The sequence below is a fragment of the Mustela nigripes genome, chromosome 1, assembly GCF_022355385.1.
Source record: "Mustela nigripes isolate SB6536 chromosome 1, MUSNIG.SB6536, whole genome shotgun sequence".
NCBI lineage: Eukaryota > Metazoa > Chordata > Mammalia > Carnivora > Mustelidae > Mustela > Mustela nigripes.
The window spans coordinates 151,374,279-151,393,060 of record NC_081557.1 but is presented as its reverse complement, the minus strand read 5'-3'; the positions used below and the strand labels follow the sequence as shown (position 1 = coordinate 151,393,060).

The following is an 18,782-nucleotide window of genomic DNA, read 5'->3' as shown; positions in this document are numbered from 1 at the left end:
GGGGGGGGGCGCCGCCTGGCTGCCTCAGTCAGTACAGCATGTGACTCAGTCTCACGGTGATGAGTTTGAACCCCATGATGGGCATGGAAGTCTACTGAAAAATCAAAAAAGAAAATAGAGAAGAAAAACAAAATCTCACTAATGTGAAGGATCAGGCACATTCTTCAACCGCTCAGAGAGTTTTCTAGTGTTCACACTTAAAATGGAAGTAATGAACGAACCTTCACCATCCACATTTGTGGCAAAGCACTGAGGCTTGAACAGAGACCAGCCCTGCCTGCCTCGGGGCCCAGGCACACATGCTGGGGGAGGCAGCCGCTCTGTGGGAAGGCCCGAACCGTGGGAGTCAGGGACCCGACAGGAAACGGGGGAGCCCACCCACTCCGGGAAGGAGCTCAGGTTCATACTCCCAATATTCATAATACCTAGAACCCAGCAGAATAAAACCAAAAGACCATGATTCTCTGATCACGAAATAAGTACACAGTTGGATTATTTTCAAATCAATTTATCAGACAGCTTCTAACTAGTGACATACTTTAGGCAAGGAATTCTTCACTGCCTAGATCCATGATGTTGAAGTAGCCCACCGGAGGAAACAATCGGTCCAAAGAACCAGCTTCGTACAATCCCAGCCCTGCTGTACGGCTCTGCTCCAGCAGTTCCCAGCTCTGCCAGACATCAGGATTCAATAAACACCAATGAAGGGGGGGAAGGGAGGGGGTGCAAACCCCGCTGGCAGCCATAAAGGCTCCCGGGGTGACCATCATGTGTAGCGGGGGTCTGGAACAGACCAGGCTGGTTCAGACCCCAATCCTGCCGGTATCACAGTGGAGGCGCAAAACAGTTCCCAGGGGCAGATCTCTTTGGCTGCCTGCCAAAGCATTCAAGAAAGCATATATCTGACTCAGCTGAGAGTCATTATTTCTCCATCCTCTAGACAGAGAGCTAAGTGAGCTGCCCTAGTGGAGCAAGGCCAAGGGCTGGGAACAGCTCTTTAGAGGGCACCACTCACAGATTCAACAAGGAGAGCAGAGACTCCCATTCCAGAGCTGCAAGCAATGCTTCTAGATTTGCACTGGGGTATGGACTGGGCTGAGAACTGTCTGCGGAAGCCTCCAATTTCTAACGTTCCCAATTAGTACGTATTTTAGAAGCAAATACTTTGCCCCACTCCAGCTAATGCAGAAGGCTCCCTAGAGACTAGGTAAGACCATGACGGCTGGGAGATGAACGATAAAAAGATATCCCAGGAGGAAGGGGAGGTAAAGGAGGAGTGCCTTTTTAAAAAATATTTATTTTTTAGCAAGAGAGCAAGAGAGAGCATGCACAGGGGGAGGGGCAGAGGGAGAGAACCTTCCAGCAGACTCCCCGCTGAGCATGCAGTCTGATGCAGGGTTTGATCCCATGACCCACGAGATCATGATCTAAGCCAAAACCAAGAGTAAGAGGCTTAACCGGCTGAGCCACCAGATACCTCCAAGGAGAGTACTTTTGAACCTTTCTTGGGAATATGAGATGTAGGGACCTTTTTCCTAGCCGGGCCCATCACAATTTCATCCATAAAGTTTTACCCTTTTAACACACACCCAGACCGTCTTAAGTTATCCAACATGGGAATATGCCCTCTTCTAGCTGAAACAGCACTGATCAGAACTGGATCCCACCCAGCTTGAGTTGTCGGCTGCAGTTACAGTGGTAATACACACCCTCACGTCTCATTTCAACAAGCTTCTGGAAAAAACAGTTGCCCTTTGCCATTTGATAAAGTCATGTTATATTTTTAACCTGGTGGAATAATTGGTCAAATCACAGACAGGACAGCAGGCTTCATGATCTTTCTGTCCTTTGTTATTCTTAGCTCAACTTCCAGGACTGAGTAAGAAGATTTTTGTGTACTTATAAGAGTGTTAAAAAAATTTTTAACCCTTGTCAGCAGGAAAGAGTTGGCTCTTTTGCGCCTTTCACTCTGAATCTTGAACAAATTTGGATAGAATGCCACTGGAGGAAAAAGTCACTTATCTTTTGCCATGAAGCACCAGCAACAGTGTATCAGGAGCTCAGTGATTCAAGATCTAGGAAGGAAGGAAGGAGTCTGTCCAAAACAGTGGTGTGTCCAAGTTAACTCTGATCTTAAGTGGTGTTATGAATGGTTTTTGTTTTTTTAAAGATTTTACTTATTTATTTTACAGAGAGAGAAAGAGAGAACATAAGCAGGGAGAGCAGACTCCTCCATGACCAGGGAGCCCAAGGTGGAGCTCAATCCCAGGACCTAGAGATCATGACCTGAGCCAAAGGAAGACGCTTCACCAACTGAGCCACCCAGGTGCCCCATGAATGTTTCTCTTTCTCCATTTTGTTTGTTCCTTAAATGAAATTTCCAAAAATTGTGATAACAAAATGACGGATTTTCAATACCTCATAATATACCATTATCAGTCCTGTTATTACTCCACACGGTATCCTAACCATGTGTTTAACAGCTCTATGACTTTTTTTTTTTTATAATGTTATGCTTATGAATAAAAGCCTTTTACAGAGGTCACAAATTCTAAATCTGGTGGTTTCAAATTAATGAGGTGCTAGGAAGCCATGAGTTAAAACATAGATGTAGTACCAGTATTAAAATGGATCAGACCACAGGAGTCAAACTGGCAGATAGCAGTTTCTTTCAGTAATTCAGAACACTGATTAACATTTCAGTTCATGGAAGATATTAATTTCTAGGGCAAAACTTAACAATGGGTTGGGTGGTAAATACCAACGTTATTGTAACAAATAAAAGTGTGCCCCAAAATGCTACGTTAATATCCTTTTCCATGCCTGCCTCACTTTTTCTCAAACTAGCGAAACTGCTGAAGGGATCTAGCATTTGCTACTGCTTGGCGGCGAAGTGGGAAGCCTGTAGGTCCACAGTGACCGGGTCATTCTGGTGTAGGAGCAAAGGCTACATGAGATCAGAGCAAAGAATACCCTCCTGTCCTAAGACAACTCAGGGCTCACAGCCAGCCCCAGGCCAACAGCAGGTACAATCCACCTGCTTCACTCACCTTTCTTTTTTTGGCCAACTTGCTTGAATTGTCTGCACCTCTCTTCTCCAACTCCAGCTTCTTCCCTGCGGGGGACTGCTTGTCCTCCGGTCTCCTTGGGCGGCCCCCCTTGCCAGGAAGCTGGGGTATCCGAGAAAGAAGGTCCAGGGTTATCTTCACCATCAAGACTGGTGGGGGAGGAGTGTCCCTGAGTGGGGACAGCAGCTTGGGGTCTCTCCCAGGTCCGGGGAGCTTGTCCTTCCTGCGGTCCTCCTGGACGACCACAGCGCGCCGGCAGCCACTAGTCCTGCCACTGCTGCCACCGCCACCGCTGCCATGAGGCGGGCCCTGGCTCTGCGTCAGGGGAACCAGGGCAAAGTGCTCGGGGCTCCTGGCCCCCACATTGTCCTTCGTGGGCTCCGGGCCCGAGAGTGCCTTTGAGGGGGCCAGCGGCCCGCTCCTGTGCTTCTTCCGCTCGCTGGGGCTGGGTGCCGTGGGCTTGGGCTCTCTGCTGTCTCCGGCACGGGGCCTCCCTTTCGTCTTCACCTTGGGCTTGTCTTTGGAAGGCTGGTCTTTGGAGCCGTACGGAGGAGGGGGTCCTGGCTCACTTTCCACCTGCAGGCCGGCCCGTGGGTCCGCCTGGGCTGAGGCCTTGACAGGCTTCTTGGGTTGTTTGGTTCCAACGGTCTGCCTCTGCAGGGGCTCCTGCGGCGCAGGGGACTTCTGACAGCTTCTCTTGCCGGTGTGAGGGCCTTCAGAGGAGCCCCGAGGGGCTTTGCTGGAGCTTTTGAGGGGAGGATCTTTGGATTCCGTGCGCTCCTGACCGTGACTGGCGGTGGGGCCGCTGCTGTCGCCCCCACCCTTGCCCTTACTGTCCGTGTGCCGAGACGGGGGCTCTGCGTTCCCCTGAGCGTCTGGAGGTGCTGTGGGCTGGCTGACTTTGGTCAGCCAGTTGTCCAGCTGCCATTTGTTTGTTGTGGGAGGCTCAGGCTAAAAACAAAGGACAAGAGAAAAATGTGAACTGACCAAGGATGATAAGCTCTTCTGTGCAACCAATCGTACAGGACTCCCCCAGGGAGATGCAGCCATTCCCACACCTAAGAATTCGGTCCTTTTTATCCTTCTCTTAATTACAGGTCAGAGTCTCTCTTTTTCTTTTCTTTTCTTTTTTTTTTCAGGTCAGAGTCTCTTAATAATTAACTCTTAACACAATCTTCCAATCTGTTTGTGCTACAGGAATTTTTGTTGTAGCAGATGCTGACTAATGACAGACCATGAGGTATAGACCACTGACCACTGCTGAGAAATCTTTGTAGTATTAAGGATTTTGTTTTCATGGTAAATACAGTGCGATTTAGACAGAACTGACACATTTTGGCCTGTAAACATTCAGAAATAAAGGGAGAAATAAAGAATGAACAGAATCCTTTTATGAAAAGGATTTTCAGAAGGCTAATGAATAAACTAATTCTTAGTGATTACCTACAGGCTTTATTCTGTTTTCTGAGACACTTTTCAATTGAAAATGACCTTCCTCAAGGCTTGATTTCATCTCTTTACTTAAAAACATTCAACATTCATACATGACAAGGCTGGCAGTATATCACGGATTACAGCCTGACTTTCAAATTTGCACCTTGGCAAAAGAAGGAGTGAAGTCATGTTAACCAACTAAACTGGTCCCTAACTTCAGTCCCACTTGAATTCTTTAAAAATCAAACATTAAGTCTCTTGTTAGGGACAATCTTATCTGAGTAGCATCTGTTTTTCTGAGAAACACAGGGAGGCTCCAGAGCACACAATTAAAGCGGTGAGATTAGACTGATGATATGTACATCTGATCCGAGGAATAAACAGAGCTCCTGACTTCTGGTATCTTAACTGTTGTTTAAATCTTTGTTGCTGACTGACTACTGATGAATCCCAACTTGTCTCTTTAAGTAGATTATTAACAGCAGACCCAAGGACATTTGGATCTCCAAGTTCCATTCTATGTCTTGCACACAGTGGTGGACGTGAGATATTTACTTGAGCATTTCCACGGGCATATTACTGTACGTACACATCTTACGCCATATGGAAATAAATTCGCATCTGAAAGGGTGGGCAATGACTACACCTTTTGAAAGGGCAGTACCTCACCGACATGCTACATGTTTCTAAGACCCATTCATTCTGATGGGTGGTTTGTATGAATCATATACATAGCGCACCAGGATGTTAACTGAACGATATTCCAAGTGGGATCTAACTGGTGAGATGACGAATAAGGAGATCACTGTAGTAGGTGGATGGTATTTTACAGGGAGAGATTGCTAATAATTCTCCTGAGTGTCAAGTCCCAAACAATTCAACTCGACAAGAACCCGACAACCTAGTACAGCGAGACATACAGATACACTGTAAATAGCTAGGAAGAAGTTACGTTAAAAAATGATCAGGTAGGTATTTCCTGGGCTTGGTGTGATTATAACAGAAGAGGAACTTTAAGGAACCAGGTATGACTAAACTTTGGCCACAAAGAGGGCTGCAGAACTGTTTTTTCTGCCTGCCCCTTACTGCTCCTTAATCTAATAGATCTCCTTCAGTATCAGCGCTACACCCAGGCTCTCATTTGAATTTCAGAGCAGGGAGGAGGGAAGAAGGAAAGTGCTCTAGCGAGGGCCAGGTATTTATTTTGCCACAGGAAATCTAAAACTGTATTCCATATTCTGAAAAGACAGGAGGATAGTGAAGGGTGGAGAAAAAAGATCAGCACCCAATACCTACTTGTCAGACAGTATTTCCTGCAAACACTTTAGGGGGTGGTAATCCGGACGGCTAACTGGGGACAAGGCATTAGGATATATCCCTTGCCGCTCACCTTAGGAATTGAACCCTTCAAACTCTGTCTTGGAAGGGGTGTGGCTCTCTCACCGGGGCTAAGTTCACAGCCCACTGGAATCACTGACATGCTCTACAGGAGAGGATTTATTCACAAACCAAAAAAGGAAAGTCATTCCTGGTATAAATAACATCTGCTCTCCCCCCACCCCAAAACAGGGCAGTATTAGATACATTTAGTAGGAATGTCCTACTAAAGGAATGTCCTGATTACAGAAATAAAACACATTTTCTTCTACCGTGGTCCTAAAAATGTCCAGAAGGGAGGCATATGGCCCAAATGCAGGGTAAAATTGAGTCTATGTACCCAGACAAGGCCAATCCTTTCTACAGACCTGCTATGGAGACGGGAAAATGTACAGAATTCTTTTAAGGTCAGATATTTGGATGTTGGGAATGGGAAAAACTTTAACATAAGGGATTGACTGAAACGGATTTCACAATGAATTTTAAGTCTAAGTGCTGGGTAGGATCAAGGTTTGGTCTTTGCTTTCTTATCCTGCCTTTCCTCGTGCCCCACCGCCAGCCTCCCAGGGCTGGTGCAACCTAAACACTGCACACTGGGTGTGAAAAAATACCGGACTGGTTTTTATCAGGCACCTTCATAAACGTTTGTCTGTCCCTTTATGTCTCCTAACTCCTCAAACTGTCAGAAGTTTGTGTAATTTAGGATGAATTGTAATGTTGAATAAAAAGGTTTGAGGTATGTGCAAATATGCCCTTTTCATTTTTATTTTATTTTTAGTAAAAACATCATCATTATTAGTAAGTAGGAGACCTAAAATGAAAGGGAAAGGAAAAGGAGAGAAGTGCGAGAGAGGCCTGCTGTCATCGTAAAAAAGACCTCAGACTTAGATGGGCATGGGCCTGAATCTTGGTGTTGGTACCTTTTCACAGGTGAAAAGACAGCTCGCCATCTCACAGGGTGGGCAGAGAGCGAAGTCAAATGATTCATGAAAAAGTACCAAGTGACTAGAAGGCAAATCAACAAAGGCAGTTCACTAAAACAACTGGACAATGAATAGATCCGAAAAGTAAGGAGACCCTCCTTGAATAACTAAGAATAAAAGCATTTTTTCTGAACCGAAGCAATGAAAAGACGACGGCATGTCTATCCTACATATTCTGAAAAGCTGAGATTTACATTTTGATTCACGCTATAAAGCAGACCCTGAAAGTGGCTTTCCCCCAAGTTCGCCATCAGTCCATTGACAGACATAGGACATTTGAGATCTCGTAAGATCACTGGACTACTTTGTCAAATGAACTTAAAATGGAGCCATAAAATTCTCAGTGTTAAAAACAGATTTTTAAAAGGGTGAGAAAGTTAAAACACGTTAACTTGGCCTATTGTGGAATTCATGTTACTCTCACACAGATTTACAAAAAGGCAGGTCTTCCTTTTCAAGGGCGGAGAAGGTAGTTAAATACACTGGGAAAAAAATCAAAGACCCAGACAAAGTATTTCTGGTAAAGTCAAGCGTCAGGATATGACATACAAACTGTGCCCCAAATCTAGACAGATCTGCTCATCAACACAAAGGTACACAGAGGAGCCTATTTGGTGCTTTAAAAAAATAAAGTAGGGTGGGAACATTTATTTTTCAACTAAGAGTCTCTAAATCTACTCCAGTAACCTTCTGAGCAATAAGATACAATGGTTTTTTAAAAAAAAAGATCCAATGGTTTCATTAATACAAACACCAGATTAAAGTTTTCTTTCAAGTTTCGATTTCAAGTTTCAGCCAAATCTGCACCATTTCCATTTTATTTGAACTAAATTTTATTATTTAATCTAATTCTCTTCCTTCTTTTATCAACCAAACAAGCATGCAGATTTTTCTAATTGAATAAGGTGAAACATAAAGCAAAGATCTTATAAACAAGGAAGAATCACACAATTTGTCCGCAAAGCCTAATCAATATCTTTCTCCCTGAGGCACAGAAAAATGATTTCAGCAGTAATTAGTATCACGCAAGGAAACATTCCCCAGAAATACAGTGAGTAGTGTCCAAAATCTGAAAGGCATTTTAAGTGCAGTTAATGCTGATTCATGTTTATTCACGCCAGAAAATATTTATTGAGCACTTACTCCGTGTCAGACATAAATTCGTATCTAACAAAAAAATGACAGTTATTTTTCCAGCCTCCCTTGCTCTCGGCCCCGGCTGTTAAGCTCACTACGTGTTCTCCAGATGCATTCAGTTAATGCTCTAGTGGAACTGCCTTGATTGCTACATGGCAGAGACAAACACTGGGAACTTTTAATGCTTTCTTCATCAGAAAGGCTCTTTCCCAAGATTCCCATCTAAAATATGCAGAGTAATTTTCTCTATACAAGCTGGTCTAGCTCACCAAGAATGTCTGTCTTCCCTTTTCATGCTGGAAGACTACTGGAAGTAGTCTTTCCCCAGCATAATTTTTACATGGCTACTCCGAGTTTTGAGGGCATCTGGCAGCCCAGATTGTTATTAAACTTCGTGTGCTCAAGGATCCATTAAAAAAAAAAATAGAATAGTATAAATTCTCCAGATAAACTTAGTGCTGGCGATTTGCCATCTCATCGGTTTATCTTACAGTATCTCCCAAGGGTGGGTGATAGGCAAACACAATTATCCTGTTTCACATGGAGCAAACGGAGCAAGAAACAGCCCTGGCAAAACCACTTGGCCAGCCATTTAATGCATGGCTTTTAGTGATTCAAAAATAGAACCTCTGATGACTTATTCTAGTTCACGTTCCTGCCATCTGCTAAATTGGGCTGTCTCCTTTTGATTTCCTTAATTCATGCATTCCTGAAACTTCAAAAAGAATTTTCATTAAGATTAAAACAGCAGCCTACTAAAAAACGAGTTCTCTTTTTCAATAGAAGGGAAAAGAAAATGGTGTGCAAACATTCTTAATGAGTTGCTCTTCCCAACAACACTAGTAACAACAGAGAAGAACTTATCATTTTAAACAGGGGAGAGAAGGCCGCTCTCCCAAATCTCCCATGCCGAACGTCTGGTAAGAAGTCAACGGAAACGGCGGACTCTACGCAGCACGGGAGTCGGAAACAGCCGCCCCAGGGGGCAGCACCACTCAGCCCAGGGTCAGTGCAGGCCCACAGCAGACTCTAGCCCCGAAAGACAGGACGCCGCCATCTTAGATGGCCTCTCTGCCTCCTGGAGGGGACACGGTACCTCAGGAGCCGGAGTTTCTAGGGGCTCATTCTCTTCGCTGTCACTTGAGCTGCTCTCGCTCTCCGAGTCCGAGGAGCTGTCTGAGTCACTGGTGCTCTCTGACTCGGCACTGCTGGAATGTGCTGAGGCCGCTGCTGCTGGAAGCGACTGCGGGGCACTGCGAAGCAACCCAGACAGAGAGTCTGAAGACACCTCACAAGGTGGATGTTTTCCCTCTCTGTTATTTCCCCTCTTGGCCACTTTGTTGCTACTCAAAAGAAAGGGCCTCAATATTACCTAGTATTACTAAATCAGCCATACCATCCAGGTTCAGAGAAAGGCCCAGAGGGGCTCAAAAACCAGTGAAAAATCCTTAAAATAGCTCACCAAAGAATTACATAAAAGAGAAGCCTGTGGAATTTTGCTCCTCAAGAACATTCTGAGCCACACAAAATTTACATTCAATGGTAGTGCTCTCTAAGAGAATTTGGTACACCACAGCATGGACAGATCGCCTATTTTTCTAAGTAAAGTTTTGTTGGAACATGTCCACTCCCATTATTTTACATATTCTCTATGTCTGCCTTTATACCCTGGAAGCAGAGCGGAATAGTTTCCAGACAGGCTAGACAGCCCACCAAGCCTAAAATACTTTCTGACCCTTTAAGTTTACTTTAAATGGGTATATATTAGCCCAAAGAAGTTAATTTAGCAAAGAAGAGCCGAAACATTAAAATGTCCCTCTATTCTCTATATGAAAACTAACCAAATGGTAACCAAAGAATATTGAATATACTGAATATAAATGGGTGCTCCTCTAGACAGTGACCTCAAAGGTAATCCAGTCACTCTTGGGTAGGATGATAAAAGAGGCCTTTCTTTACAACTGGCTTAGCATCACCCCCCAAATACCACCCAAATTAGAGATTAACTACTCCAGTTTTAAGAATAGGGCAATCAGGGCATAGGGCTTAGATGGTTAAGTGTCTGCCTTTGGCTCAGGTCATGCATGATTCCCAGCTCCTGGGATCGAGTCCTATGTCTGGCCCCCAGCTCAGTGAGGAGTCTACTTCTCTCTCTCTCTCCCTCTGCCTCTCCCCCCTGCTTGTCCTCTCTGTCTCAACTGAATAAATAAAATCTCAACAACAACAACAACAAAAAGAAGAAGAAGAAGGAAGAAGAAGGCGGCAATAATTCTAGGTCAGCGAGAAAACACACAATGATCGCACACAGAATTTCACAGCCCGTCTTAAAAACTTGCCCTGGATGGAATCAGCCACAGCAATAAATCAGTAACAAAAATCTTGAAAGCCTCCACATCTACCTAAAATATGAAATAATTTACCAAATAAAATTGTTTATTAAAATAAGAACAAAAAATATTAGATAAAAGTCACTAGTTGGAAGTAATTTTAAAACACACACACTATGCTATGATGTAATTTCCTCATATGAAAACATTACATCGAGCTTGTGATCCCTTTCACACTAGTAGCTTAAGTCAGTGATGACTGGAATGAGATGCATTCTCAATGTTATTCCTGCTTCTAATTTATGGCCACCTTTCCTTTTTTCTTTTCTGTCACTTTCAAGTTAGGCTGTTTTGTCATAATTTACAGGACCTTAAAAGGTACCAGAAATTACTGAACAGAATATAAACAAATTAGCAGAGCCTATGAATATATGATCTTCCTCCACATGAACTATCACATCGCCTGTTCGACAGGAAGAGTTTATTGTTGTGCTTGTCTCAGAACACATGACCTCATCTCACCACGTACAACAGTTACTGCAGTTTAACTCTTTGTCCGTGGAAGGCAGGTAATGGAATATTAAATCATTAAATTCAGTACCAGAGGAAAATATTATAAAGGTAGTTCAGATAACTCCCATTTCCAAAAATTAAAGCATCTTATTTTCTGAAATATGGCTGCTGTTTAGAAAGTGACAAGAGTGCCATTTTTCATCACACTAACATGCATTCTAGCTCATTTTTTAAAAGCAGCCGAGGGGCACCTAGCTGGGCTCCATCGGTAGAGCAGGGAACTCCTGATCTCGGGGTTGTGGGTTCAAGCCCCATGTTCAGTATAGAGATTACTTAAAATCTATTTATAAAATGAAGTAAAATAAAATGAAAGTAGCTAAAACAATTAGAAATTCATGACTGAGAAAACAGGCACTATAGAAAACAATTTACAGAAATGATTCAGCTTTACTATTTCTGAAAACAGCAAATAAATCTTCCATAAAAATTTTCATAAAAACATTGGGCTCTTTAGCATAACTTTTAAAATACTGGTTACATAATACTGATGAAAGTGATTTCAGCTTATTTTTAAACTCTCAAAAAAATTATTTTAATTAAAGATTTTATTTATTTGACCGAGAGAGGGAGCACATGCACAAAGAGAGGGGAAGCACCAGAGGGAAAGGGAGAAGCAGACTCCCTGCTGAGCTGGGAGCTGATGTGAGGCTGACATTAGCTCTCTCCCAGAACCCTGGAATCATGACCTGAGCTGAAGGCAGACGCTTAACCGACAGAGCCACCCAGGCGCCCCCCAAATTTTACTTATTTTTAAAGATTTTATTTATTTACTTGAGAGAGTGAGAGAGAATGAGCACAAGCAAAGGGAGAGGCAGACCTCCACTGAGCAGGGAGGCCGACGCAGGACTTGATCCCAGGATCCCAAGATCCTGATCTGAGCTGAAGGCAAACACTCAACTGACTGAGTCACCCAGGCACCCCATAAACTCTCAAAAATTTTAAACATCTAAACTGATGTTTTAGGTGTGCACAGGGACTTTCTCTTTTACAGCATTAACAACCTCTCCAGGCTGACTGGAGCTTCCAAAAAATTAAATAGGTACTTTCTTCTAACTGTGATCCTTCATGTCCTTCCCCAGGATGAAGCTATGAAAGCACTAAATAGGGCTGTATTTCCTTCATTTGGTAGAAAAGGCAAACACTTTGCTCGCACACGCACACAATACCTTGGAGGTGCAGATGCAGGAGGAGGCTTCTCTGGGCTCTAGGAATTCACAATAAGGGGAAGGAGGACCAGGAAAAGAACAAACAACAGGTTAGGATACGCAGCTCAGAAATACCAGATTTAAAAGGATTCCTGGTATGTTGGGGTGTACAAAACTTACTTGTTCGTTGTCACTGTCCTCACTGTCACTGAGCTGAAGGTCATCTTCAAGCATGCTGAAATGGGCAGGGACAGAAACATTGTGGGATTTAAAATATTTCTAATAACTTGTTTCAGCATACAAATAGAAAATATGCTTAATGATTAAAAAAAGGATGGGATAGGTCTAATTTTAATTTATTCATCAAATGCTTCATTTTCCTGGAAATGCAAGTTTTATTACTAAAACACAGAAACACGTTTAGTCCACGCTCCTTACCACCTCAAGACTGACTCTCTGAGCATTCAAAAAGCAGAACTACCACAAGGTTGGGATCTGTGGCCATCCCCGAGACTCAAGTTCCCAGGTCTACAAACACAAAACAAGCAATAACAACAACAAAGAGAAAAACACATGCACAACACACTCTACTTTCTTCTATAGTCTCTGACTGGAATAAGTGATTAACGATTAATAAGCTAACAGTAGATAAGTATTTGTGAAGTGTTGCAAATGGTGTTGCAAATGGTGTCAAGGCACCTTAAGAAGTGCTCTACGTGAACTCTGTACACAGTAAGATACAGTAAGCTATCAAGGCCATAGTCACCAAACCATGCAGGTACCTTCCATTTCTGTCCAAAGGACATTATTAATACTGTGCTTTATTTTTCACTGGCCCCCCATGCAAATTCTCACACACAAAGTCTGCTTAAACACTAATTATTTGAAAGAGTAGTAATACAAATAATCTTGTTGTCTAAACAGTATGTTTAACCTTACTGCTATCACTCTGGTGAAAATAAAACCTCAGTTCATTTCCTCAAAGTTATCACAATACTTGTATCTACACATTCTGGCTTATGAGCAACCCTCAATATTAAAAGCAAACATGACACTTCAATTTTTTAAAAAGTCATTTTCCAATCTGTACATGTTTACTGAAATCTTAGCCCTTCCCTGTCCCCTCCCTCTTACCATCCTCCATGGGGATGCCTATGTATCAAAGAATGAATTAATCATTAACTGCTTGCTCCCACTTCCCCCAAATTTATGAGCATGACTATTTGAGGAAATATTATTAGTGCAAGTGAAAACAAAGCCAATCTGCTTAAGTATTATTAATGCTCCAAAAAGCAAAATTATGTTGGAGGTTATAATTCCTTAGTATTTCTAAAAATACCTCTTAACCAATAATCTGACCAATGATTTTTTACTATAAACCCATTAACCTGCCACTGAAGTAAGCAAGCATGATTACTTTGGGAATCCTTGGTAAAATCATTGTATTTTCTAATAAAAATAAATGCTAAAACTTGGCTCTTTCATAATGACCACCTACATGCAGTTGTAATTCTGCCAAGGAACTATTTTCACCAACAAATGTACTAAAACTATCCTGTAATCAAGTTTCTAAAAAATATGAAAACTGCTAGCTACTTATAAATGTAGAGGCTGTAGATATTTACCTAGTGAGCGCTCCCTTCTTATTTTAGCAAGGCTAGAAAACACAACCTTCAGATGCAGGACTTGGCAGCAGATATCATAATCATGATGGTATACAAGAAAAAGTCACACAACAGTGTTACTTGCCAAGTCGTGGCTTGGCTGGGGCATACCTAAGCTAAAGATAAACGATGTATCTTTGAATAAATATAAGGTATAATACAACCAGAAACAAAACAAAACAAAACCCGACAGTGTATTCAATATTAACCACCACCAATAAAACCCAGTAAGTGGACCTCTTGGTTTCTAAGTCACTGAGTTTTGCATAAAACTGATTTGCTTTAATTTCCTGAAACATCAATAATCAGGTAACTAATCACAATTCCTCTTGTAAGCAGGGGGTTAAATATTCTAAGTTGTCTGCCTGGCTTCCACAAATACATTCTGCTAACGCATTAAGCTAGAAAGCATATGTTCTGACTTTTTGCTCTACTTGCTCTTAGGGAACAAAAGGGACTGTAAAAATGTCCCAGATTCTAAGAATTCCCCCTTTAGAGTCTTACATAGACAATAACAAAATAAGCCTGCAGGTATGACACCTACAGAGATGAGGGACAGTGACCTTAAGGAAGAATGCTCCAGATAGCATCAAAGAAACACTCAGAAAGCAATGATAAACCAATAGGGTAGAACAAAATCTACCACTTATGTAGGATATACTCGTTATTTATACATGATATTTCATTTAATCAAAATTCATGGCCCAATTTACTTGATACAAAAATCAGTTTGTTATTGTTAAGAGTGAGCTCCAATAGGCCCAATGTGGGGCTTAAACTCATAACCCCAAGATCAAGAGTCACATGTTCTATCAATTGAGACAGCCAGGCACCCCAAGGCAAAAATCAACAAAGTGAATTGTCCGTGTCTGCCACCTCTGCTAAGAGCAACCACGGAATCTTCCAGAAACCAGAGTTTATTATATCACTGGAACGGCAGCTCAACATAAACCAGCATGCTATTAGCGGGGCTAAGAAAGATACTTCTAAAAGGTTTTTTTTTTAGCAAACCTGTACTGAATCTATAGTAAGAAAAAAGTTATTTAAAAACCGTATCTAAGTTTTATTAATACAGAAAATTATGAATGCCATTGTGATTTAAAAAAGAAAGAATCCATATAGTTGGGGGAAATCTAACCTGATAAAAGATAAAGGTTTTATTTTTAGAGATAAGGACAAAAATTTTAAAAAAGCAGCTGCTAAAATCGCCAACTTGTCCCACCAACCAATCCATCTGAGGCCAAGCACATAATTCTAGCACACCTCCCATGGTACCTGTGGTCCTTAACGTGAAAAATGGGAAAACTAACGACAGCACATCTGGGTGACCAGCTCTGTACCCACTAGATGGAAATCAAACCTCTCAGACCCTGTCTCACTCCTACCAGTTAGATCTAGGTCAAGAGAGCATAAGGCCCAAGGGACATCCTCAACTAGAAGCTTTTCTGGGACAGGACCAGGTCATTTTCACCTTCACATCTTCTGTATCCAGGACTTGGCAGGTAAGCCCGGCTGAACGAGTTCACCCCACCTGCTGAAGAGCTAACAGTACCAGAGAGCTGTGCCCACCGTGTCATCAGAAGTCTCCAGACACTGCCTTTACTTAAGGCCCTGCAGGCTGCCCCTGATCATCCCCTCACGTTCTGAGGGCAAGGAAACGGCTCAGAATGGCCGCAGAGCCTGCGCGAGCCTGAAGCTGGTACGCCCCAGATCTGGAACACAAAAGCCGGCTCACACGATCGCCTTGCTCTGGCCCATAGAGGGCGTAATGGCTAGAAAACCTACCTGACAGGACAGAACCTAAAGCTCCAGACTCCCTGGACAGAGAAAGACTTTGATTTAAAAAGAAAACAGTAATTATGCTGTTGGAATAAAATGGATACACTCTTTTTCCCTTGTGAAAATAGATGAATTATAAACCTTCTATACTTTTAAAATTGGTTAAATGACTAATCTCACTTCCAAACACCAAGACAAAAGCAGCTATTTCAAAGCATATGCCGCCATACGGCCTACCTTGGCACCGTTCAAAAGAAGCCGAACACTCAGGTACAGCAACGCTTTGAACTAACACGTAGACTTAACCACATTTTACAATACTGGTGAGGTACAGTTTTTACTTAACGGTTACAAACAGTCCTCAAACCCCTTTGTACAAATACATTCTTCAGGCAGCTGCTCTGCAAAGCTCAGAGGGCCACGAACACGTTCCGGCAGGCAGGCTTCGGTGACTCAGAGCCCGATTGTTACTGTGTGAAGACACACAAGACAAGCCTTGATTCCTTTTCCATTCCCCAGTCCTGGGCTTGCCAAAGACTTCACTGCCAATAGTCTGTAACATCTCAATTCAAACCCCAAAACTCCTTAAATAAGCTGATTTTTTAGATCAGCATTTCCCCCAATTCGGCCATACATTTTATTTGGGAAAGAGCAAGTGAAGGCAAGATCATGGTAATTAATAAGTCACACCCCTGGTATTAGGTGCGTATAAGATGGCAAGTAATACTTTTCAGAAACCGCTAACGGAACATGTGAGAAGGTGTGAACTTGAACAATCTCACGAACTGAAAACTGACTTGAGGATAGAACAGGCAACAGAGGGCAGAGAAAGAGAAAGAGGCTGGGCTCCAAAGCAGACGTACGTAATTCCCCAAACCTAAAATTCAATTAGGCTGTGATTTCCTTTTTTTGATCAAGGGTGGAAATAAGGACTGCAAATGTTTTGCAGGAGCCGGTGGAAGGCGACAAATTATGGAGAAGGCTCCACATATAGGAAATGAAAAGCTGTAAAAGCAAAGCTCAAGAAGTTGTGCTACTGTGTATGAGGGGAACTGTCCAAATGGGGACAGTGGCTGGCATTATTCAAATTCACGGAGGGATGGTCTATGGGAGATGATAAACAAACAAGACGGGAAAGGGACAACACACAGAGTAATCACGGTTTCGGTCGATAAAGTAAAAATTGCCAGAGGTGTAAAAGACTATTTAAAATCCATGGATGGGGGTGCCTGGGTGGCTCAGTGGGTTAAAGCCTCGGCCTTCAGCTCGGGTCGTGATCCTGTGGTCATGGGATCGAGCCCTGAATCAGGCTCTCTGCTCAGTGGGGAACCTGCTTCCCCCTCTTTTTGCCTGCCTCTACCCCTTACTTGAGATCTCTGTCTGTTGAATAAATAAAATCTTAAAAACAAAATAAAATAACCATATTCAATCTTTCAGTCCATTTTAAATTAGTCTACAGTCACTTACTACAGGAAATTAGCAGTTACGATCAAATGTGAGACTTAAATGGGCCTCCACAGGCTCCCTCAAAACCATGCTTTGCAAAGGCAAAGGAACTACTTCAAAGTTGTCACTGACTGTAAGAATTACAACTCCTGATGTTTTCAAATGGCTTCAGAGCCTGCTGCAAGATCTATCAAGCCCCTTTAGATGTGGCAGAAATTCTCTGCCTTCCTCTCTCATCACTCAGACTCCAGATCACATGTCACCTCCTCTGTGAGACCTTTCCTGACCTCCCTCCAGGAAGTACTGCCACCACCCAAAAGAACTGCTTGCTCCCCAAGCCTGTCACCATCACAGCACCTAGTCTGTACGACATGCCCCCACATTAAGTTACAAGACACAGAAGACAAGAATTCTGTCTTAGTGGCCACTGCTTCCAAGTACCTAGAGCAGCACCGGGCACATGGCATGCGTTCACTAATTATGCCCCGAAAGGAGGAGTGGAAGCAATTTTTGGGAAGATCTCCAAGTCACCTGGAACCAAGTCCAGAGAACAATATTATAAAAGATTCCCAACTACTAGCAACTGAAAGAAAAAGCATTAAGACCTAGATTGATTTTTTAAAACCACAGTACACATGATTCCAAAATGAACATTTTTTCGCCCTGACATTCCAAGTGCATGAGACCATCTCTCTGGCCCTCTGCCACTCACATAGTTTCACTGCACGCCCAAGAGCCTTCACGCTGACACTAGATCAGACTGACCCAGAGCACTAACAGATGGGACATACCAAGTCTGAAACCAGGACTGCACTTTCTAAACTAACTGGGACACAGGAGTGATTTCTTTCCGCAGAGGTAAGCTCCGGGATCCATCCCGGCAGCCCCGCCCACCCAACCACAACCAGAGCCCCCTCCTTCTCTCCAGAGCCCCGCTACCACTTTCCTCAGTCACGCTTCCCTTTCCTCTTCACCTCTATGGGCCCAGCCTTCCTCCCCTCCTTCGGTCTCCCAGGATCATAACAAATAACTCTTTTCCAGGTGATTTTATATATGGCAAATGAACAGTTCTGTAAAGAAAGCACAAAGAAGCACGGCTGTCACACACTTGCAGGCACCTTGGAGTCAAGGCCTTGAACTCAGAAGGAGGACGGCCTGGCTCTCTGAGGAGCAAAACCAGCACAGAAAATGGCTCAAGACCCTACCAACTCCCAGTGCCTGAAAGCTGATGGAAATGGGTGTGAGAGGGTGTGATGTTGGCCTGCAAGGTCTGAAGCGGCTTCCTGGGTCCCGCTCCCACCCAGTGGCCTTTCCTCCTCTTCCCACAGGCTCAAGGACACGACCACTGGCTTCCCTCCGTGCTGCTGCCTCCACACACTGCTCTGCGGGGAACCCCGCCTTCTCTTCCTCCAGCCAAGGGGGACGCAAGCTCTTCAATCCCTCCTTCCTTGCTGCTCCAAAAGACAGACAAGCGCCTTTTACCGTTAAAGGGCTTTACTACCAATCATTACAGAGAGCACAAGGTGTAAAACCTGGGGGGACGTTCGAGCTTCCACAGAGTCGCTACAACTGTGGTCCCTCATGCCACAGTATCTGTTCTCCACCAGCCAGCAAATGGTTTAACAAAGCTCATCCTTATTCCAGAATTCAGGAGCCAGTAACATTTAAAAAGGAAGGAAGAAAGAAAGAGAGGAGAAAAAGGAAAGAAAAGGCACACAAGGTTAAAAACTTTTTTGTTTTTTCCTGGTAAAGGACAATAAAAAGCAGCAAAAATCTCACCATGTGCCAGGACCACAAATGAAATAGGTTTTATTAATGCACCAAAAAGTCCATCCTTCAAACTGTAATA

The 18,782-nt window shown here is 43.2% G+C and overlaps 1 protein-coding gene across 4 annotated transcripts in view; it reads right to left on the bottom strand.

Moving 5' to 3' along the window:
- Nucleotides 1-18,782, bottom strand: part of AFF1 (ALF transcription elongation factor 1) — a 208,766-nt gene that overhangs the window by 23,137 nt on the left and 166,847 nt on the right. For all 4 annotated transcript variants that reach the window (XM_059375474.1, XM_059375482.1, XM_059375496.1 and 1 more), the window contains 4 exons: nt 12,225-12,279; nt 12,066-12,103; nt 9,096-9,252; nt 3,051-4,019 (listed from right to left, as the gene is read on the bottom strand). In XM_059375474.1, the coding sequence (XP_059231457.1) occupies nt 3,051-4,019; nt 9,096-9,252; nt 12,066-12,103; nt 12,225-12,279 (1,219 nt within the window). The remainder of the gene's footprint in view (nt 1-3,050; nt 4,020-9,095; nt 9,253-12,065; nt 12,104-12,224; nt 12,280-18,782) is intronic.